Source organism: Lissotriton helveticus, chromosome 3_1 (genome assembly GCF_964261635.1).
Source record: "Lissotriton helveticus chromosome 3_1, aLisHel1.1, whole genome shotgun sequence".
NCBI classification, from domain to species: Eukaryota; Metazoa; Chordata; class Amphibia; order Caudata; family Salamandridae; genus Lissotriton; species Lissotriton helveticus.
In genome coordinates this window covers 1,599,932,476-1,599,955,881 of record NC_136061.1, presented here as the reverse complement: position 1 = coordinate 1,599,955,881, position 23,406 = coordinate 1,599,932,476, and the positions used below count along the sequence as shown (strand labels likewise).

Sequence of the window (23,406 nt, the reverse complement as noted above, 5' to 3'; positions counted from 1 at the left end):
TTACCTCCGTTTTTTGATTTTTGTATTTTTCATGTGACCTCCACTTTCCTTTCAACCAATCATGTGCTTGCGTATCATGTGACTTTGTCATGTGGCTTGCATGGTGCTGCTGATGTCGTCCACGCTGATGAGCAGAAGGTAAAATTCTTTGTTCTGATTAGCCACATAGATTTAGGGCTCACGCAAACCAACAACGTTTGAAAACACGTATAAATTAGTTCATTTGTGAATACTGCCCAGACACAATGTTTACGTTTCTTGCAAACCCTGCCTGGTCGCACTGTTTGCACCCACAGTTTTGAAATTATACTTTTTTCATTCTGAAAGTTAACTTCCGCCTAAAGGTTACTTTTTACGGCTCAGTCATTTGCTTCAGTGACATGTACAATTTGGTTCTGGCGCCCTCCTTTCTCCATTTAACATTTTATTCCAGGCTTGGCCTAGCATTTAACATGTGTTACTTAAAACAGGTCACACTCAGGGGGGGCATAGCCTGGTCAGTAAGATTGGGGGGTGGGGAGCTTCAAATTACCAACAATCACGCTAGTATATCATGATGAAATTAATTATTTGAGAAGCAGAGCAGGAGGGGGCTTAAGTGGCATTGGTAAGGGACAGCAGTGCGTATTGTTAGGGTTACTTAAAAGAAAATATGCGGTAAAATAACCAACAGTTTTAGGAACTTCCGTAGAGGGAGAACAAATGTATGTATGTTTCTGTCTGTGTGTGTGTAGGTAAAAATGCTAGGTGAAATCCAACAGCCGCCTCATCAAGCCGGCTGAAAGCACCTGTACCCAACTATTTAATAGAGAATTCATTTATTAATGGGGGTGTAACACTCCCCCAACAACCCTGAACCTACGTCCCACGCTATTTTATACATATTGAAGAAGTGTTTTTTGTTGTGTTTATACATCAGGAAATGCTTTCAGATTCCTTTTATATTTGTTCAGGCAGCCCCTTTGTGCGAAGTGTATGTGCTGGTTTGTGGTTTGAGAGCCAGCTGCGAGTAACACCTTGCCAAAATGAAACTTCTCATCAAAGCAGCTTTTTATTTTGTAGTTTATTGGCTGAAATTCTTGCCTCCACTGTACTGTTTCAGAGATCTGCCAAAACATACTACAAAAATGATGTGTAGATGTACTCCGGAAGGGAGTGCAAAGCTGCATTATTTTTCCCAAACGAATGTTGTATTTGTGAGCTATGACTCTATGCATCTACAAGGGACAGATGTGTATATTCCGCTAGTACTCCCAGTCCCACTGTGACATTTATATGTGTATTGCACATATTAGCAAGACAGGGGACATGTCTAGCAACAAAGACCCTTCCATCAATGGACAGGGAAAGAGCCATGTTACAGTATTTACCTAATAACATAAAAGTGCAAATACTTGTATTGGAGATAGTCTATAGTTAATACAACATATGGTTGCAAGAACATTTGTGGGCAGGATTTGCTTCTCAAGGTGGGTAGCAAGATAGATCATTTTATTGCTGCATTTTCATCATTATATAATGTATTGCACAGAGCACGGTCAGAGGCATAAATAAGGGAGGAAACAGGTGGCTAAACGCAGCGGGAGTAATTTACAGTTAAGACTTTGTTGGAACACCTGGTCTTCAAATTTCGTTGCTTTCTGAAAAGGTTTCTCATTTGCCATCTCATTGGCAATGTATGTAGTTTTTAAAAACCCTAGATCTCAGTTTCATTCAAGCACTTACTAGATCATTAGTAGAGCATAAAGAGCGATAATCAACAGTAGTAACAAGGGTTACAATATGCCAGCAATATGGCTCAGTGAATTAAGTGCTTGCCTCTGAACTTTAGTGCGTCAAGATGATTTGAGTTTGAATCACAGCAAGCCCAATTCAGTCGTCCATCTTTATAAGTTTGGGAAGTTGAGAACCAATACATTGTGTAACAGTAATGCCTGTTGCTTACAGTGTTTAAAAATAGCAAAACAGTGGTATAACGTGCTGAATAAGAAAGTAGTTGTTATATATAGCTGCACTTAAAATGAAGACTGCTATTCATAAACTTTAAAAATACAAAAAAGGGCCTATGTGGGGTAATTTGTGACCGGGTTACTTTGCGTCAAACTGTCCAGTGACCTGTTTCTTACCCAGTTTACCCATTGAAGTTATACATGCCCAGTCATCTCTAGGATTGCTCATTTACTGTTTTTCAGATGAAGAGATCAATACGCTTATGTATTGTAAACAATGCAGTAGTTAAGATAGATCTGCAGGTATTGTCTAGAAGCAAATGACTGACCCTATTAGATTACACAGTAAAAGATTGCAACACAAATTAAAGCATCAGACAGTAAACAAATAATGGAATATAGTGATCTTGGTCTGTAAACTTGTGTTGGTATTTCACTTTAACACATCAATAAAAGGACTACCTGTGCCCCGTTTCTTCACTTTTCAAAATATTTAACTGAAATACATTTTTGTTTGAACTTTGCTTATTATGAAATTTAAAGTTTGCACATTATGAAGAAGTGATTTATAGTTTACATAGCACAGACGCTTTTGGGCTGGGTAGTGGCACTATACAAAACTAACCCAAGTAACCGTCCAACATTGCCATGTGCATGCAAGTGGGCCTAACCTCTGCCTTCTACTCCGAAAACACTGTATGGGCGACATCCAGAAAGATTCAAGAATTGGTTGGTATGTTCTGCACGTTTGTCTTTTGTTGTTTTCTGTGTGCACGTTTGATTTCTTCCTCTTGTCTCCCACCGTGTGTATATTTCATGTGTGAGATGGTCCTTTGTCCTCACTTGCAGGATTTGTGACTTATATGTTATCATTTGTGTCATGGCAGTAGTTTACTATTGAATCCCATTTACACTGTGTCTTAAGTGCTGGGTAGAGTTGTTGTAGAATGTACATGTCTTATCAGTCCTGCCACTTACTATGACTTTTAAGAGATATTGTTCGTACTGATGTGACTCATAAGATACTAGGCCGTTCAGTGGATAATACATTGAGCAGCATATCAGTGATGCTCAGAATAAGCATATCAGTGATGCTCATTCATTCGATCAGCAGGGTAGTTAACTTTGGAAAATATTTTGGTACCTTTAGCTAGTGTTATCCGAATTCGATTTAGTCTTTATTCCTAATTGATGAGTCTTGATATGAAAAGTTAATTCTGTTCAGACATACATGCTTCACTTTGTAGGTAGCTGTGTAAAATGACGGGCGTTTATGAGTTGTTGAGTAGGACGTTACACCTGATGGGTGCTTGAATTATGGTAGAGCAGAACTGTGATTTAAGTCAGGCAGATGTGGAGAGTTTTTAGCATCATATCATAGCTGTCTATAGAAGGCATGCCCTTTTCGTTCTGCTGAAGAGAATGAGTGCACTAACCGGCCCCTATAAGATCAATGAATAGTGAACAATTTCTGTGAAGAACTGTGGAAACAGTCAAAGGACCACAGTGGCTTTATTTCACTATGTTTATTGTCCATTAGGATCTTGATTTCACAGTCACCTATAGCAAATTGTAATATTCAATTACAAATATCGAAAAGACCATAAAGGATCCTCCACAATGAATTAATGATATATCACACGAAAAAAAGGGCGTCAGGAGAGACTTATTTTATAAAACAGCAGACGTCAGCCATTACATAATGTGATGTAAGCCAAGACCGAAAGCAGAAAAAAGCTGAGTTGGGGTTACTAAAAAATCCATGTGTCAAATTATATGAACTTGCACTGTTTGGTAAAAGGTGCTAACATTAACCGATGGAATTCAGAAATGAATGAATATGTTTACAAAATAGATCCCATTCTGAAGTACCACCTTTTAGTAACGTAAAAATGTGATTGGATTACTCCCCTGCAGTCCAGTAGACACAAACTTTTGCTCCTATCACTGTCTGGTGAAAATGTCAACCACTGAGTTCATTTACTTTCTGTCCCTGGTGCAAACCTGGTCAAGAACCAGAATGTGCTTCTGCCAAATGGTGTCAGTTGAGTTCAGTTCAAAAGTAAAGTTTATTTGGACTAAGTGGTTATACCACTCATAAAATCACAATTATTACAAAACAAGCATCATCATAAAAATTCATATAAATAAAATCATTAATCTTTCCCTCAATTCCGTGACGTGCAACGTATCATATAGTAAAACAGGTATTCCAGTTCAATTCATATTTAAGGGTTTCTTTAACTTTTTGCATGAACTTCCCCATTGCGCACGCTATATTTAAATTTCTCATTTCAATCACAAAAGCTCTACAGCTTGTATCCTATGGTTAATACCATACTTTTTAAAAATAGGTCGTGAGATTTCTCTTTCAGAGTTTCTAAAAACTTCTGACAATCCAATAAAATATGTAAAATATCACATGTTGTTCCCATGGTACAGACACATTTCCCCTTGCTATCAATCATTGCCCATTTTACCCAGTTGTTAGCAAAGCAAGGGTTAACGCCTATTCTCAGCCTTAGTAATTCTCTTCTTAGCCAGCAACAGGGTAATCTATCTATATAAGGGAAGTATTGTTAATTTTGCCACGAGGTAGCCATACAGCGTACAGATAGTTTCCCCAGGAGGTAATCTTGGTCCTGGGCTCGAGAGATTTCTTTCCCCAAGGTCCTAAGTTCCTTCTTGTCAAACTCGATGTGCAAAGTCAAGGGGCACAGCTTGAGCCTCATCATACTACAAGCCTTGATAATAGTTTCTCTTATCCCTTTTGCCCACAATAGCTCGCTCTTCACTACCTCATTTCTGCACCATTGCGAAATTTTAGATTCTTCACCCATTCCCAGGCGCTGCCAGAATCTTAATAGGGCCATTATACCCCAAGAGGTGGTTAAGACTGGTCTATCCGATTTTTTGCCATAGACTACATTTTTTTTAGTCCTCTTACTGAAGCTGATGTCCTTAGTTTTTTGTGCATCAAAATGGGTATGCCAGTTCAGACTTTTCTGGAACCACATCCCCAGATAGCTATACTCGCCTACCGTTAAACGCTATTTTCCTTCTCCCAAAGCTTAAAATCTTTGTTTTATCCATATTAACAACAAGTTTTTTAACACCGCAATATTCGTTAAACCTACTCAGCTTTCTTTGCCGACCGATCTCTGTTTGATCTATTATTACCAGATCGTCCGCATATAATAGACATGAAATATGTTTCCCATCTAACTTTGGGCTAGCCCACCTTTCATTGCCTAAGACTGAAGGGAGATCTGCAATAAATAAGGAAAAGAGTAAGGGGCCAATACACACCCCTGTCTCAGCCCATTTCCAATTTGGATTTTCTGAGATAAGCTCCCCTCTAAATCCAAAATATCCGCCCCAATTTATAAGAGTGTAGTGCTTGTATTAGCGTTAGCACATTCCTTGGGATATTATATCCAATCAGCGTCTCCCAGTCCACTAAATCGAATGCTGCGCAGAAGCCCCCAAAGCAGCAGAACAACCTTCCTCTCTGCTCGATATACTTCCGCGCCATGAACCAGAGCGCAGAACAGTGGTCAACAGTTGAGTGCCCCTCCTTAAACCCTCCCTGTTCCGGGGCACAACCTGATTTACTTCTGCCCAGTGCTTAAGTCTTTTCAAGATTACTTTGGCAAATACCTTTTCTCCTAGATCTAAAAGATTAATTAATCTGTAGTTCTTCGGGGCTTTTGTGTTTCCTTTTTTGTGGATGGGTCTTATGATTGCTCCTCTCCAGTTTTCTGGTATAATGACTGTATTGAGTATTCCCAGGAACATTTTTGAGAAAAAACTCAGCCCACCACTCAGGCCTATTTTTTATAATCACTGCGAGATTATCTGGGCCTGCAGCACTAGTCACAGTTAAATTTAATATATTTTTTTTAATGTTGCACTGACCCTATCAAGCTTTGGCAGTTTCTGCTGCTGGGTGCAATAAATTGGACTTACTATTATTACTTAAAGCAGCCTTATGGAGGATGGTTCCTACACTGTTGGAATGAGCTTCTGATTTGCCAGAGTAGGGCTTAGCAGAAATTTTAAGTGATAGGCGATTCACCCAAGGGGAATACCTGTGTATGGCAATCTCCACTGCCCAGGACTTGTCACATCTCCCATGATTGCGACTACACATTAAAGCTGGAAAGAGCTGCAATCTGGATAGCCATCCAGGTCGATGCCCACGCTTCTGTCTTGCCGGTGCAACAATTTTGCGTAGTAGGCAGCTGGGTGGTGATCCTGAGTAGGGCTTTAGAGGCAGCTCAGAGTAGGGGCTTTATCCTTCCGACACCACTTGGGTAACGTTGCCTTGAAATCTTGTGATGTTCCAGGAAGGACTATTTCTGACTAATTCCAAGAAGCTTTGCAGTCCCTACTATTTTCTGGTGAGATTGTTAGAAATTAGGTACACTAAAGATACGATTTACACCAGCTCAATATCATGGCAAGCATTTTATAAGGAACAAAGAGTGGAGACGCCAAGTTGCATTCAGTTGTGTAAAAAAAAATTTGATCTGCTGTGTTTCACAAGTAGTTTTAGTTACTTGGAAAGTGTCAAATACAACCTGCTCCCTGACTTTAAATGTAAGCAGTATCTTTTGTGTTCCTGCAAACATTAGCAGGGGTGCCGGAGGATAGGATGATGGGGGTGTTGGGCTAGTATTGGATTTAAAGTCCAACACCTTCCCTACTGATGATACACTGACTGAAGTTGTAATAGTAATTTATACTATTCCAAGGTCATTGGGTTGAAAACCTTTCCAGAGATACAGCTTGCTGTCCCCTACCATCTCTTTTTAGGAGGCCACTACTTTTGCAGTATCCATGGCTAAATCAGCTCAATCATTTGACATTCTCTTGCACAGTAGAGACAAATACTGATACCCATACTGCCAAGCTGCACAATTCCTCCCTGACTTTAAATGTAAGCAGTATCTTTTGTGTTCCTGCAAACATTAGCAGGGGTGCCGGAGGATAGGATGATGGGGGTGTTGGGCTAGTATTGGATTTAAAGTCCAGCACCTTTCCTACTGATGATACACTGACTGAAGTTGTAATAGTAATTTATACTATTCCAAGGTCCAGCGCCCCTAAGGCAAGTCGTTGTAATGACTTGTTAGTGTTAAAGGAACATGTGGTAACGGCTCAGTCATTGTAGGGTATGTGGGGTTTAAGAATGCATGGCACCAACATCAGCTGTTCCTGGCCCTAACCAAAAGCAGAGAGCTGGGATGAACTTTAAGATTCTTCCATTCCAACCCGTCTGTAGAAGCACCACAAAGTGTCTTACTGCTTCTCCTCATCACCAACCACATCAAGAAAAATGCACAAATACCCACAAGTGGTTTCACACCTGTTAGCAATTGCTACTGCCTTTTCACAAAAGAATGCTGTGTTCTTTTTGGCTATGTTTAGGAGGGTGCAAAGAGCGGCTGCTTCCATAACTATGGGGAGGATGTAGATTCAGAAACAGACTACTTACTCTCACCGTTGGAATTAAACTTTTCCTTATTGGCAGACATGCTGATGTCATTGGGTTGAAAACCTTTCCAGAGATACAGCTTGCTGTCCCCTATCATCTCTTTTTAGGAGGCCACTACTTTTGCAGTATCCATGGCTAAATCAGCTCAATTATTTGACATTCTCTGCACAGTAGAGACAAATACTGATGCCCATACTGCCAAGCTGCACAATTCCTCCATCTATTTGTCCCACTGCCTTGCAGTGCTGCCACAAGACTCTTGCACGGGAAAGGTAAAGGGTGTATTTCCTGTCTTTCAAGAACCGTGTGTGAACTTGGAGTTATAGTGTCTGGCAGACAACCTTCTCGTAGGGAAGACCTTGCACTAGCCATGACCCCAAGTCACCACTGCCACTCTGTTCGTACGAGGGTTCCGCTCAATAAGGGCTTTAGACAATGATTAGATAAATGTCCTGTTCATCAGCCAATTGCGGAGACTGCTAGAATGTGTGTCATATCCACTTTATTGGCTTCAGGTGATTTATTTTGCTTTCACAGCCTTCCTTCACTCATTGCAAAGAACAATGGGCCAAATTGTCACAGATCACAACATAGCTGTTCACTTCATCAACTAGAGGAGGCTTAGGTCGTTTCAGCCTTACAAAAGCTAGTACAATAAGTCACAACGTCTCTGGTGAATTCTAGTCTGCCAAGTTCGCTCAGTGCCCGAGTTAATGTCCTGAGCAGTTTTATAGTGACATTTGTCAAGTAGAGGAGCACATTCTTTCTCTGGGAATAGACCTCAGACATTGGACTTTTTTGACCTCATATGCAAACAGTAAGTGGTTTTGCTTTTGCTATGGAGAGTACCCACCTAGCGGGTATTTTGGGCTACAGTCTTCTTTATACAAATCCCCAATACTATTTCTTCATTTGGCGCTTAAGAAAGAGATCTTCCTTCGGTGCAGAAAACAGAATCTTGAACTCCCAAGACAGGCTAAGGAGGATCTGTAATTGAAATGGCTCAACTGGTGCCCTGCAAGTCAGCTTCCATTGATGCCAGATCTTATAACTCAATAGTATGGGAAGAAAGGGTGTCCAGCTGATCCTAGACACCATGGCTGTCTGGAGTCTGCAAGGTGCTCTGTCTCCGATGATACCATGGTGGACATCGTGGGTAGTCCCACTTCTACCAGTTCCGCTATGCCTCCAATTGAGATTAATTCTTTTCTTAGTGCTCTCGCTGAGATGTGTCCCTGTTGTCTAGCGTGATTTCTCTTTTTGGGAATTTCTTCTTTAGCAGAAAACACTACGTATTAGTCCTACCCCACCTGTGCTCGGCAGATGTAATTTTCAATCTTCTTTACCTTAGTGAAGTGTGTTATGTTGTTTGTATCAAAATAACATCCCTATTTTAAGTATGTTTAATGAGGTTTGTTTACCCTATTGACTAAGCAAACTGTTTACTGAAAGACTGTTCTGTTAAACACCTGTCTCTTGTGCCAATTTGATAGCCAAACAGACTGCAAGGAAATATAATTACATAATGAAATATTAAAGAAAAACATGACATTCTCTTTCGTGGTTAAGCCTTTGAGTTCTCATCGAGACGACGGGTGCTGATATTTCCCTGACTGCTGTTGTTGCTATACTCAGGAATTCTAGTTAAATGTGTTCATCTTTATGACCAGCACAGACATAAAGAACTGCACAGTGGACTTTTGTAGCTGTATCTGTTTATCACGGTGGAACCAAGGAGTGATCCTACAGTCAAATAAAAAATAATCTATGATTTTTACATCCAGCAGACAGATTTTCCTTCTCCTAACAATTCTGGATTTCGAAAGGGTTCTTGACTCGTGCATTTATCTGCACAAGTTGAGGGAGAGTCCCTCAAGGCCACTGGTAACCAACTCACTAGAAGGATAATAATATCTTTTTTCTCTTCTTCAGAATAAGGGAAATGTCATATTTTGTTCTCTACCTCTTCAGAATAGGGGAGATTATGTAAACTAGACACACGAACTACTCCCATGAGTTATTTTCTCTGGGTGATAAATCCAGGGCCATCTTTTGCCTCACACCCACTAAACATTTCGATTTGTTAATTTGTCTAAATGAGAAAAGCTGTTAGGAGAGAAACAAGCTAGCCACCCTGTTCAGATCAATTCTCTTCGTCCAGAGTCTCTTTGAGGTTATCAGCACTGCTCGGACATGTTAGGGGTAAAGTGTCGATATATTTAGTGAGACTTCGGGAAGAGGTACAGGCAGGCACAAGTGTTTCAAGGACAACTTTGTATGTCCACGAGCAAGCTGACGATTGCTAGCTGATGATGCAGTATACCAATTCATTCCGCCAAAAAAAGCTCATCAGTTTAAAACAAATTAAACATTTCTTAGAAAGATATTAAAAGAGATACAACAAGGTGGCAGTGGCAGGAAAGCAAATATTCACTGTACCGTAATGTGCAAATCAATTTGGATTGATTACAACTTTGATTGAAAATGGAAGTGATAGGAATATTTTAAACACATTGAAATTGGCGGTTTCCATTTCTCTGTCCAGCATAGCAAAATGGTGTTTTTGTTCCGGAAATGATGCCTGTCCGTCAGATACGTTGGATCAAAACGCTGTCTTAGGAATGTGTTCTGTTATTTCAGTAGGTTGCACATAACATGTTTTTTGCTGGTACTGATAGGTGAGAAGCCGACGACTGTTGTGTAAATGGGACTGTCACTAGTACGCACAGACACTAACACGTTCAATTGCACTTTGTGCCTGGACCGTTTCTGGAAGGTAAACTGAGTGTCTGAGCATGAAAGCATCTTCACTCACTTCTTTAAATGTCACTCCCCTCCTCTATTAATGCTTCCCTCCCTTGAAAGAGAATGGTGCTTATGGTGGACTAATAATACTCTTTATGATTTTCAGACTAAACGTCTTTCTTAGATTAAAACATCACTAACCTTTTCTTTTTTTACCTTTGCAGTCATTTCATTTGGGCACATGTATGCACACACTCACAAATAACTCTGCACAAAATGAAAACTGTGTTCTTGATTTGCTGGATTGTACTGATCTGTCTACATGTTGACTGTCACAGGGTGGTGGGAGGAAACGGCAGCCCCGAAATATGAATTTTAAAAAAAATGTTCAGATAAATCTCTGTTTTAGAAACTCTAGCAATGTCTGAAAGGTCCCCTATCCTTACCAAGTTAAGTACAGTGAATTACGGACACCTGTACATATGTGCACTTTCAAATACATAGTATGTGTAGAATTATAGAAGTAGATGCGCTTCTCATAGGTACATGTCATGGTTTTGTACTTTTTTTCACTGATAATATCGGATCAGTTACTGTTAGTGTTATGGAGTGAGGTGTGAAACTGACCCAAACCATGCGTCTTTGAACAACATGATAGTGTCCATTTACATTTATCATAGACTTCCTAACCATGTTTCGATCAGACTATGGGCATTGTAATCAGAAAAGAGTTGGAATGTTCGTGTCAAGGAATCAGGTTTCCCATCAGTTGAATGCTTTTTTTGGGAGACAAACATGACTCCTTGTGCACTGATTGTGTGAAATGATAAATGAATGATTATTATTTTAAAACATGCACCTGTTAAGGATTTTTGTTTGTATTTATGTAATTAAACCTAATGCAAGATCCCTTCACAGCAGATTTGGTTAGTAATTCCTCTAATGATGCACTGTCCCTGATATTTCCGCCCTCTTTCTCTCAGGCATTAATTCTTTGAAGGAGGGGTTTCTTAACTTAAATCTTATACAAGAGTTCATAGAAGATGATAGTTCACCGCCAGGCATCTAGGCATTCAAAGAGTACTGAAGATAATGCAGTCTTTACTCGAACCCCTGAATTATCAACGGCAGCAGTCATTTAAACTCTCAACTTCATAGCCATTAAGTCAGTGCAGATTGCTCTCTAAGATATCTTTTTGTGACATCAAAGTAGAATGAGAAATGTACTGTTGAAAAGCCTGGCAAACTCTTAAATCAATTCAGAACAGATATGTGTTTTCAATGGTCCGATATGCATGCTAGCTTTATGGCGAGCATCGCTTTTTAACATAGTGCCACTTATCCAGGGAATGGTGTCTCCAGGGAATCGTGTTTACGCTGCATAAGTTTGCACCAAAGATCCTGTGGCAGAGAAAGGCTAATGGTACTGGAACCAAAGAACTGAAAGGGCTGGATATTGTACTGGGCCAAAGGATAGATTTCTGCTCATTGGCCTTAACCTTGTAAATGGCCACCCCTTGGGGTTTCAAGCAGATGTGAGTGCCTTATTTTCAGTGCAAGCAACTTGGCACAACGGTTTTATTTTCTAAACCCCCAAAAGGTGCTATTAAAGCTTAGGGCATTCTGAAGGGCCACTGAGGTTTATTCACCTAGTAGCGCCCAGCATGCTTCTATGTGTATGCCCTATCTGTCATGGACTTTTTCACTGTATTCTATTTGTGAATGAACTTTACAAGTGAATTATTGCTGTGATCCACCAGAATGCCACAGCGTTAACACACCTTCGGCGGACATCAGGGTGGATTTGATATTTTGATTGTCAAGTCCCAGAAGATCAGACAGGACAATACGGCAATGACAGGTGTGGGCTTCAGAGTCCATGGCACCTATTCTTACCCACTGGGAGTAGTTACCGTAATTGGGCTCTCTTTCTGTAGTTCAGTACTGGTGGACAATGGTTGCACATTCCTTTCGCTGTTCTTCCTCTTGTAGTTCTTCTGTTCCACTGTGAATGTATTGGCCTTCAGAAAGCATCTATTCCTTGACTACCAGGATACTCTTCACCACACAGTGGATACCACACATTGGTCAAGCTGTTGCTGACCTTACCATGACTGGATTTGCTCAGAATTATTCTTCAGAACCTTGAGTTCCACAGTGAAGTTTATCATGGATGATTTCAGTTTGCCAAGAGAAGATAATTGGTGACGTTTTTATATATTTTGACTAAAAGGGCATTCTAGATCATATTTATATAATGTATATGATTGCCACTTGTTCTTATGGCCACAATTTGGATACTTTTTTTTCTGTCTAATCTCATCAAAATAGTTATGGTGTGCATATTATCTATCCCTTTTGCACCGGCTAGTGCTTGCATTTTGGCAAGGAAGTCACTTTGACCTTATGTTGCCTGTGATTTGAAGTGTTAGACTTAAAACATAGACTTTCGACATTTGTAACATCCGCCAGGATAATCAGTGAACAACTTTTTGTGTGTATCTGGTTTTCCTATTTAACGTCTCATTAGATGTTCTCCATCAACTGTGAGATTTCTTTCCCAGCTTTCCGAATTCAAATCACACTGCAGATTTTCCGTACAGCCCTAATCTGAGAGGAACTCTGAGGTTGTGCTATAATAGTACCAGAGAATCGAGCCTTACTCCTAGACTTTTAGCTGATTCTGATGTAAATAGTTCAGAAGTACAAGTTGCCTTTCCCACCTTTGCAACATGTTAATTTCTTACATCTCTTAGTATTGCGAGCTTCCATGGATTCTTCTAGAATGCAGAGGGAATGTATTCTAACAATACTATCTCCGAGTCTGTAACTTGCTAAAAGCACGTGCGTATTTAAACAATTCCCAGAGTGCCAGATGGGCTACTCTGCATGTATTCAGACAGTGCAACTGTCTGGATTTCAGTTTTAAAACTGATACATAATGTACTGGAGTTGTTCTTCGAAGACTGTACATGAAAATCACGCGGTCCCTAGTACACATTTATTTTGCTTCCAACAGTGTAATAGAAGGAATGGGTTATACTGTCTCTTCCTATTATGAAATTGCATCCTTCATCCCAGTTCAATCTCTTTTTACAGCCAAGTAAGTTCATGCTGAAACCAGCTGGGAAGGGTAAAACCAGCCGTGGCTGTTCGTTCACCAGTGGGGACATGTCCTCTTTGATGAGCAAGCAAAATGTGCAACGTTTTCTAACAGCACTTTCAGACAACACAGCTCTTTCACTTGCAACCAAGAGATCCTAGTCACAGAGAGCCCTTCTATCTTAGTCTTTTAAGTGCTTTTCTGAATTTCAAGGTGGATCTGTCCTGTAAAGGCACATTAGAATACCGTTCCAAAGAGCTTTTGTTTAAAAGTAATCAACAGTCTACACTCTTTATCAGACACCTTGTGTTTGTGAACAGATAGGAATGTGCATTCCTTTGAGCTCAGTGTTTTATAAATTAATGGCTGAACTATAATGGGAGACATGACTGTGAACTATGTAGCCCGTTGGGCTGTCTTTGATATTTTCAAAAATTTGACTAATATTGAAAATTGATGACATGATTATTACAGGGGAACCCAGTGCTCCAAAGTTGGATGGACAAATAGGAGAGGATGGAAAGTCCATTAGGATTAACCTGATCAAGCAAGATGATGGTGGGTCCCCGATCAGACACTACCTCTACACATACAGAGCGGTAAGCATTGCAAAAATAATTGCATACTAAATATCTAGCCTATTGGAGGGTTTCCAACATTATTCCAAAAGAGCTGGAAAAGTGCTGGACTTTTAGGATATCCAAATGAGATAAATTTACATATGATTAAAATTGAAGTAGTCTGTAGTGATCCTACAAATTGAACATGGCACATGTGGTGCGACCTTGCAATAAAGTATATATGTTTTTACAAATGTTCAGTGCTACAAAAATTACATACATAATACTGGTGTGATTCATGCTTACTTGGATTCAGATTGAAGTGGCTCTTTTTCATTTTGTATAAACGTTATTTTTATGTCTCCCTCTTCCTTCCTGAATTATTCAAATGTCATTTTAGGAACAAATTAATTAGTGAGATTATTTGTAGTATAAAAAATTCAAGAGGGTTGAGGATTGACCCACCATATCAATTATTTACCTTTCATCACCTGTAAATATCCTGAAAACCTCCTTGAACAGATCTGTTTTCTGCTTGTTAAAGGTAACCCCAACTTGTGATGGTGTTGATTTATGTCTGCATCGCTTTTGTTTTCCTTTAATTTGTTAAAAAAATGTATCAAATAGTAATATGTGTGAGAAATTGAGCTGTTGGTTGGGGGTGGGGGGGTTAATTAACCCCTACTCAAGCAACAGCCACAATCCTTGTCAGAGTGAATCACCGGAGTCACTAAATTAACCTGTGCTTAACCTTGTGGCAGCTTGTCACAAAAAGAGTCAGGCTTAATTTAGAGGCAATATGTAAAGTATGTATGCAGAACCCACACAGTAATAACATGAAAAGAGAACACCAGAAAAATCACAATCCTATTTAGAAAACTGAGTAAAATGTAATCTATTATTTAGCACCAAAGAGACAAAACCCAAGCATTAAAATCGGAAATATGCAATTTCAAAGATTTATGTTAAGTACAGCACCTAAAAGCACAAAGCACAACTCGCAGCTATGTGGTTGTGCTAGACCATGTGAAAGTCAGAAGTTCAAGCCAATCGCAATGAAGTGCTGGCCGGCTACAGGAACCAGGTTAGTCCAGCTGAAAAAGTTACTTTCTAATGTCCAGCGCGACGTGTTCAGTTTGTGGTTGAGTAGATCACACGGAATAGAAAGAGCGTTATGGATGGTCGTCGCTGTAGCGCAGAGAGAAGGCTGAGTGTCGTGGATAGTCGTCGCTGTAGCGCAAAGATCCTGTCAGACGTCGTGGACAGTCATTGCTGGAGATTTGTGTTGCTGATCACCGTGGGCTGTCAACTGTTGATGCTGTTACGTCAAATGCAGATCTTGCATTGCCTGTTGTCGCTGGTGCTCGCTGTAATGCAAAGAGTCAGGTTCACCGGCGCTTCGTGTTGGAGGTTGGCACGCGCAACAATGGCACAAACGGGCCAGCTCGCAGTCGCAGAGAGCCCAAAATATCAGGATTCTCTTTTTCTTGTAGGGGGAGCTCTACTGATGCCATACCACAGGACCAGGTCGGAAGGCACCTCTTGGGGATCAGGAACTCACTCCAACAGAGGCAAGCAGGGCTCTGGCAGAGTCAGTTGCAGAGAGGCCTCTGGAGCTTGCTGTGTAGTTCTAGCTGAGAACAAGAGGTCAGTCAGATGACCATTGGAGTCACTTTAGACTGGGAGGAAGGTTGCAGGTACAGTGTTCCTTCTCAGATGGTAGGGCATGCCTCAAACAGCAGGATTGTCCTCTAGCAGCAGGGCAGTCCTTCTGTAGTAGCCACAGGTCCAAGAGTGAGTGCGTCTGAGGGTCCCATTGTTATACCTGAAACCCCCTATGATGTGGGAGAAGCTTCTGGAGTTCCCCTCCACAGAAGTTTCTGGAAATTCCTGCCTCCCTTCTCTGGTCCCAGTCTGTCAGAGGCACAATAGACTAATGTGAAGTCCTTTGTGTTTGAGTTGAGCAGTGTCTTTTGAAGCGCAAGTGTGACAGGTGATAGCTTCAACCTTCTCATCAAGTTAGGGTGGTCCATATTGGCAACACCCAGACCTCCTATTGTCTAGCTGTGTGCGAGGAATACAGAAAGGCAAACTGCCAGCCACACCTAATCATGAGATCTAGGAAACAGGCTGAAGGCAGCAAATAGCTAGGACAAAAAAATTATAACTTTTTCAAAATAAACCATGAACAGAAAAGGGGTCTCCCTACAATCCTGGGAACCTGGGCAGTATATCAATAGCATAAAACAAGGCTCCTTCGGAGAGAGCTTATAGCCTATGTTCCCTTAGCAATTTCTTATCAAGAAGCATTACATACACAATCCGTAGTATGAAAAATCCATAGTTTTTACTATCTTGCAAGGATAAATATCAACATAGGTGCTCCAAAGGAAAAAGGCTCAGGGCAAGTGGTATTGTGGTAAAGGTGAATCATAGGTGCGCAAGCAGTGTTTACAAGAGATTAGCCACTGTAGACAACTAATACGTTTCTACAAGTACTGAACTCATATGCATGGATTTTCATTGTACAGGATAACACCCTAAATGACAAAAAACAGTAGAATTCTTCAACGTTTCTACCCCTTGTTTCGATTGCTAGGGAGTCATCTTCAAGACAAAAAAATAATGGAAGCAAACTATAATCAATAAAATGGAGACAAAAAAACTGTCATAAACTAATCAACTCGGGTAAGGATCAACTTTGACACGCGGAGAAGTCATCTTACCCTTAAGTCGTGTCCAAAAGAAGGTTCAGTAGTCATGAAGGTACTGCTAAAAATTAGACATACAACAGATTTATTTAAAATGGCCATATTAGTAACACGACCAACACAAAGTGCTGACTATGAGGTGAAAGTCCGAAACAACCCCCATCTGGATAGATAAAGGTAAGGATATTTTGCAAATAAGGTCATATTAAAGAAATGCATCCCAATGTAAAGGAAACATAACATAAGGTCGCCATGAATGTGTTATCCAATAACCATCCATCTTGCAAAGTGAAACCTAATTGTCTTCAACACTGTGTCGAGGAAAAACGAGTGAAAAGCTCCACAGTTACATGAAAATGCATGGATAACCATGTCATGAAACCAAGCTTCGCAGTTGGGGAAAGAAATCGCTCCAGAAACGGCTGACCTGTCTACCATTGGTGAAAGAAGCCTTCCCAAAAGGTAAAAAGCATGTGTAACAACAGCATCATCTTTAAGCAAGGATTACCACTCAGCGGATGGATGGATCCAGAACTTACCACGTCTACCACGCAGGCCCTCCTCTCTGCTGATGCCGCGAGGACGCAAGAGGCTTCCTGGATCATTCATTGGGAGGCCTTACATGTGTGTCAGTGGCCTCTCGGAATAGGGTATTATCCTCATAGCAGCTCATTTGGCTAGCACTCTTCAGATTCCTCAGTGGCTTCCCTCCCCTTCTGAGACAGTACAGTTCATAAAATAGTTCCAAGTTATTCAACTGGTTATTCTTGTTATTTTTTGTGCTGTCATTATGCTCATATGGTTCCTGTCATGCGGTAGAAAGAAAGTAATAAGCAATTAATGCCAGTCCCACTTGCAGAAAGTTGTGGTCACTTTCTGAAGGTGCGTAGTCATGATGGAAGTTGTATGTCACCACCTCTCTTCTTTGGAGAATTATTGCCAAAAAATAACATTTCTAGACCAAGTTTTGCGCCTGGGGATATTCATAAAGTATGGAATCTACATTGACCTAGTATGCACCAGAAATATTTTTTTCAATAATATTTATTGGTTGTTTTCAGGAAATCAAACACAAAATAAGGCACATACAATAAAGACGTACTACAATGATGATCACGTTTAAGGTGGTAATATGATAATCTATACATTGTAGTTCGAGTTACATGTCATACACAGTGTTAGTGTAGCCGTAGGGCTATTGGAGCCACCTTAGATAAACCTGTCATACAGTAAAGTAAAATACAAAATATATCCTATGAAGGAGTAAGAAAAAGAATACCATAAAACCGAATATTCAATTACAGATATGCATCTATTGGCCTAAAATATACAATGACAGTATTTACCTACTAGTGTAGTTTAGCGGTCAGTGTAGCGATCAGAAATATTGTTATTAAAAAATGCAATATTTTTTTGTGGCCACTGCACTAGCATCCAAAAGTACAGAACTGCAGACTAATCATTCATCACAGGTCAATGTTTATCTCTTATATTATAATAATGTTCCAGGTTCTCTAAAATATTCACAGGTCTAGTGTTCTTTGAAGCAGTCTTTGCACCTTTTACAGTTGAAAAGTTACTTTTACCTGCAGATTGCTCACCCAGTGAATATTCTGCAAGTTCCAAAAACTTTTAGGCTGCTCACCTTTGCGCTGGTAGTTGGCGTAGTGCAGCTCTGTACTAATGTTTTTCCACTCCAGAAGTGACAAGCAGAGCAGCTTATAAGCACCACCCATCCATGCACGCTGATGTCTTTTCCTTTGTTTGCGCTGTTCTAAACATGGATCCGGAGCTTCCCCTTGATCTTTGGCAAGACGTTTTCAACAAATTTTACCAGTGTACATGGGAAATGCCATTCCCTAAAACTGTGTAGGGACTGTTATAAACAGATGTCTGTGATAGACCCTCACAAAGTCTGTTTTTGGTGCCTTAACATTGCCAAACACAAGAAAACTTCACACCTCGACCTACAGAAGCCATAAGGAAGGTCCCGTCCCGCTTCATAGTCGTTCCTATGGCAGTTCAGCTTCAAAGTCATTTGAATAAGTCAAAGAAAAAGCACAAGAAATCCAAGCAGGATTCAGCCTTTTCCGCCACTCTTGATATCTGGAGAGGGCACATGGCCATCAAAGTGCCTCCTAGTCTGGCTCCAGATCTCCATCTAAACCATTTCCAAATTTGGCTCCAACATATTCAGAATGTCCATGTCCGTCTGAAACATCAGAGCCAGTAGATGCCTTTGAGGAGGCCATGTTGTGCTCTTTTAACACTTTAGCGGCTCCCTCTGGAATGCCTTCAGGTGACAGGATCCGCACTTCATCCAGTCAGAAAATAGACCATCTGTCCGTCTAACAGTAGGAAGTGCACGCCCTTTTGACCAAAGGGTCCATTGAGAGGGTACCAGCTTCGGAAGTGTCAACTGGCTGTTACTCCTCTGACTTCCCTGTGCCGAAGAAGGACAAAAGGCTTTGTTTTTTTTAAAAACGTTTACCCTCCCAACACCTTCTTGCCGAAGGACAAATTCAAAACACTTGCGCTAGCCCAGGTCCTCTCTGCCATAGGTACTGGAGACTGGATGGTTGCCTTCGACCTGCAGGATATTTATTTCTACACCTCTGGCCTACGGGCCCACAATTGTTACCTGCGATTCACGTTGGGCCGGGATCATTTTCAGTTCAAAGTGTTTCCTTTTGGCCCTATCAGTGGCCCTCCGTGTTCACAGAAGGGATGGCGGTTGTCGCAGAACACCTTCGGAAGTCGGGGGCACCGTCTTCCCCTACCTTAACTGGCTGTTGATGGCAATGGTCAGCCACCTCCAGAAGAGGAGGACCTTCCTAACAGTGTTGGGGGCTCACTGTCAACATGCTGAAGTCACATACTCTGTGACAGATATTCCCATTCGTTGGATGTTTTTGGGATATTGTATGGTTTTGTGCCTTCCCCCGCAGAATGGAGAGTCCAGGACTTTCAGGCTATGATCCCGATGATTTGGTCTGACTGCAAATTACTCTGAGACTCTTGGGATTGTTGACCTCCTGCATTCTGCTAGCCAAACACACTAGGTATTGCATGAAGGCTCTGCAATGGGACCTCAAATTCCAATAGGCACAACTTCATGGAAATCTTTTGGATTGTATCCAAATTTGGGAGAAGACTGCATAAGATCCTAAATGATGGTTAATGAACCATAATGGGGTCAGTGCATGGGTACTCTCAAACATTTTCTCGTGGGCCACAAAGTTTGGTCTGTGATGTGATGCGGGCTGCATCGATACCAGCAGGGTGGCGATTTGGGGGGAGGAGTGCAGTAAGATGGCCTTCACTTTGCATTGATGGCCTTCCTATCCGCCATCAAAGGAAGGCTGGTGCCAGTGCTCATTGACATTACCACCACTATGTTGTACCTCAACAGGCAGGTTGGGGTCCAGAACTCTGTGCCAGAAAGCCCTCTGTCACTTGAAGCGGCAGGACCATCAAAAGATTTCTCTGGCAGTAAACCACCTGGTGGGAACTTTAAATTCCATTGACACAAATTCAGCCACAGGTGCCTAGCAACGAAACTCAGCTATTGGCGCCAATTGTATCACGAATGAGAGCTGCACCTGAAGGTGGCACAAGGCGTCTTCCAGCAAATGGGAGAATCTTTACTCCACCTTTTGGCAATGTCAGCACTTTTGTGCACTGGAGTTTCCAAAGCAGATCCCTCTCATAGATGCTTTATTTCAAGGCTGGAGTTCATGACTCCAGTATGCCTTCCTGCCAGTGCCTCTCCTACCCTGAGTTCTAAAGAAGATCAGGAATGACCAGGCCCAAGTCATCCTAGTGGAGCTGAATTGTGCCAGGAGAGTGTGTTATCCATAACTTCTGGACATGAGCATCTGTCCTCTGATCAAGCTGCCGTTCTAGGAGCATATTCTGTTGCAGCTGCAGGACGGGATACCACACCCAAGCACACACAATTTGCATCTCCATGCTTGAAGATTTAGCGGCAACAGTTAACCCCCTTTGACCTGCTATCTGTGGTCATTGATGTCATCTTGCTGGTGAGGCCTCACTCTACAAGATCAGTGTACGCCAGATTTTGGGACAAAGTGCTTGCTTTGGGCACTGTTAACGGCTGCTCTTTTGTGGTTGCTGGATCAGCCTTTCTTATTCAAACAACCTCTTGTGATATGTTTGAAAGGTTTGCAACATTTGTTTCCACAAAACCCTTTGTGATGCCTCCATGGTACTTGACCTTAGTCCTTACTTTTTTGATGGAGTTATCCATTTGAGACTTTTGACACAGAAGGCAGTTTTCTCTGTCACTGTTACATCGGCTAGATATGAGTGAGTTGCAGGCCCTTTCTGTTAATCCTCCTTATACCACTTTCTTCTCAGATAAGGTGGTATTGAAGACCCGAACTTCCTTCGAAAAGTGGTTACCCCTTCTCATGTCGGGCAGGCTTACACCATTCTTGCCTTTTTGCTCCATTTCATTGTCTAAGGTGGATAAGAGACTCTTTAGTATGGACCCTAAAAGGGCTCTTAGTTTTTATATTGATCGTACTAGGAAACTTCATTTTGACAATCAACTTGTATGATTTTCTGGAGCAAAGAAGGGCAAAGTAGTGTAAAAGCGGACATCACCCTAAGGATCGTGCTCTGCATAAAGAAAGCAAAGAAAAAGCATTTGCAGTGTCTATAGCTAGAGCTACAAACTAATCAAGAGAACTGTTTAAAGTTGTCGCTGTGGTGATCTCTCCTTTCACTGCTGCCCCCTCAATGGTTGTATTGATGGCACTGTGCTACACTTTAAAATCTTTTTTAATTAAAAACTGAATAGCATAACTTTGGACCTGAATGCAAGTTAAAAGGGCAAGTTCTGACTTACAACTTTTTATACTTTACAATATGGAACAGAATTCTGTCTGCTACCTCCACACCCTGGTGGTGGTCAAATCTATCTTGAGAACTTTTAAACTAACAAATATCCTCCTGAACCTTGTTCTGACATGTATTGCACATCTTATTTGTCATCCATTTAAATAGTCCTTTTTAGGAGGACATTTGCCAAGCTAGCTGAAAAATGGAATTGTAATCACTCTGTTAAAAAAGCCCGGGTAAGACCCTGCTGCACTGTCCAGTTTTAGTTTCATTACAAACATGTCTTCGTTGGCCCAGTTTTAGAAGAAATTTGCTCTCCTCAGCTCCAAAGACACCTGGATGCTAAAAGCTGTATATCTGAAAGAAACAGGTAGTTATAGATTCCTTACCTTAGAACTACCCCCAGGTGTCAGACTGGATCTGGAAAGTTTTTTCGTCAGCAGTATCTCTGCACGTCAGAAGGTGGCTTGGGTTGGCTCCGCTTCCGTCGTTAGCGTCATGTCGCCTGTATTATGTCATAGTAGCTACTTAGACGCCGCCCTAACGCGCTGACGTCAGTTATTTCTATTTCTGCGCCAGCCAGCGCAGATCCAGAGAGAGCGGCACCTCCAGTCACTTTTGGACTGAACTTTTTGAGCGACTTTTGTCGATGTCTTTTAGAGTCCTACGACTCCTGGTGCACGTAGGGATGCCCAGCTTCAAGGCTTGCGGATCCTGTTCTCAACTGATGTCGGTTACGGATCCGCACCGCGTGTGCCTCTTTTGCCTGGAGCGCGACCACAACCCCAAGTTGTGCTCCAACTGCCGGTCCATGGCTCCAAAGGCTTTGCGGGAGCGGTCCAGAAAGCTTCTTGAGCGCCGTCAGTCGGCTCCGCGAGGGAGGTCGAGGGACCATCACCACTCTTCTAAGTCTTCTCACTCGGGGTCAGGTAAGTCGAAGAAGCATCATCGCTCTTCGACTTCTCCCCATTGGTCAGCTGACGCGACGAGGGATGCGGGCGGTGCACCTCCCAAGGCTCCGCGTGCGCAGGCTGAAGAGTCGACTCCAAGGTTCCCTCCCTTCCCGTGACCCGGAGCGACTCCTGCCCAGCTTTGTAAGTTTTATGAGGCGATGCACGCCATCTTTGGGCAGCCCAAACCCACTGGTGTGCCCTCGGGCGCCGGGGACTCGGTTGGGGGACCTAGACTTTCTCCACCGGCAGCCCCGGTGCCTCAGACCCCCCTTGGTTCCAGGCCTGATACGGATTGGCTCCGGTTGACCTTATTACGCCTCCACCAGTGCCGCTTCTTCCCGCACCGCTACCGCATTCAACGCCAGTCGGCCCCCCCCAGCCGAGAGGAGTTTTTGTGTCCCTATTCACTCCTGGGGTCCCTTGTAGGCAGATTGGCGCCCAGAGGAGGAGGAGGAGGACTGGGAGGGGTTAGGTAACCCTCTGACTGACCAGTTGGACAGTGAACAGGACTGGAGAGAGGAAATGGGGGTGCCAGTGGTCTGGACACCTCCCCTGACCGTAGCATGTTGTCTCCTCCTACAGTGGCTACGGAGGAGGGAGCGTCATATTCAGTGGTGTTGCGTAGGCGGCTAAGGCTCTCAACCTCGAGTGGCGGTCAAGACTAAACTCTTGACGGAGGTGCTTCAACCGCAAGCAAGCTCTTTGGAGCCCCTGCTGCTATTTAATAAAGCCTGCACCAACTCTCTTTTGGGCACCTGGTCCACTCCCTCCAGTGAATAGGATGATTGCCCGACACCAGCTCCGGGCAACCCCACTTTCCTGTCCCAACACCCCACCCCTGAGAGCTTGGTGGTCCAAGCCTCTACCTCCAAGAGCTCATTCCCTACCGCTCCACCGGAGATGGAATCCAAGAAAATGGATCATCTTGGGAAGATTTTCTCTTCCGTCAGCTAGGGACTGTGGGCAGTAAACAATGTATGTCTATTGGGCGGTTATTCGCACTTGTTGTGAGACACGGT

At 42.1% G+C, this 23,406-nt stretch overlaps 1 protein-coding gene across 6 annotated transcripts in view; it reads left to right on the top strand.

Moving 5' to 3' along the window:
* The window catches only part of NCAM1 (neural cell adhesion molecule 1), a 792,292-nt gene that overhangs the window by 657,282 nt on the left and 111,604 nt on the right, over nucleotides 1–23,406 (top strand). For all 6 annotated transcript variants that reach the window (XM_078682361.1, XM_078682362.1, XM_078682363.1 and 3 more), the window contains one exon: nucleotides 13,772–13,896. In XM_078682361.1, the coding sequence (XP_078538487.1) occupies nucleotides 13,772–13,896 (125 nt within the window). The remainder of the gene's footprint in view (nucleotides 1–13,771; nucleotides 13,897–23,406) is intronic.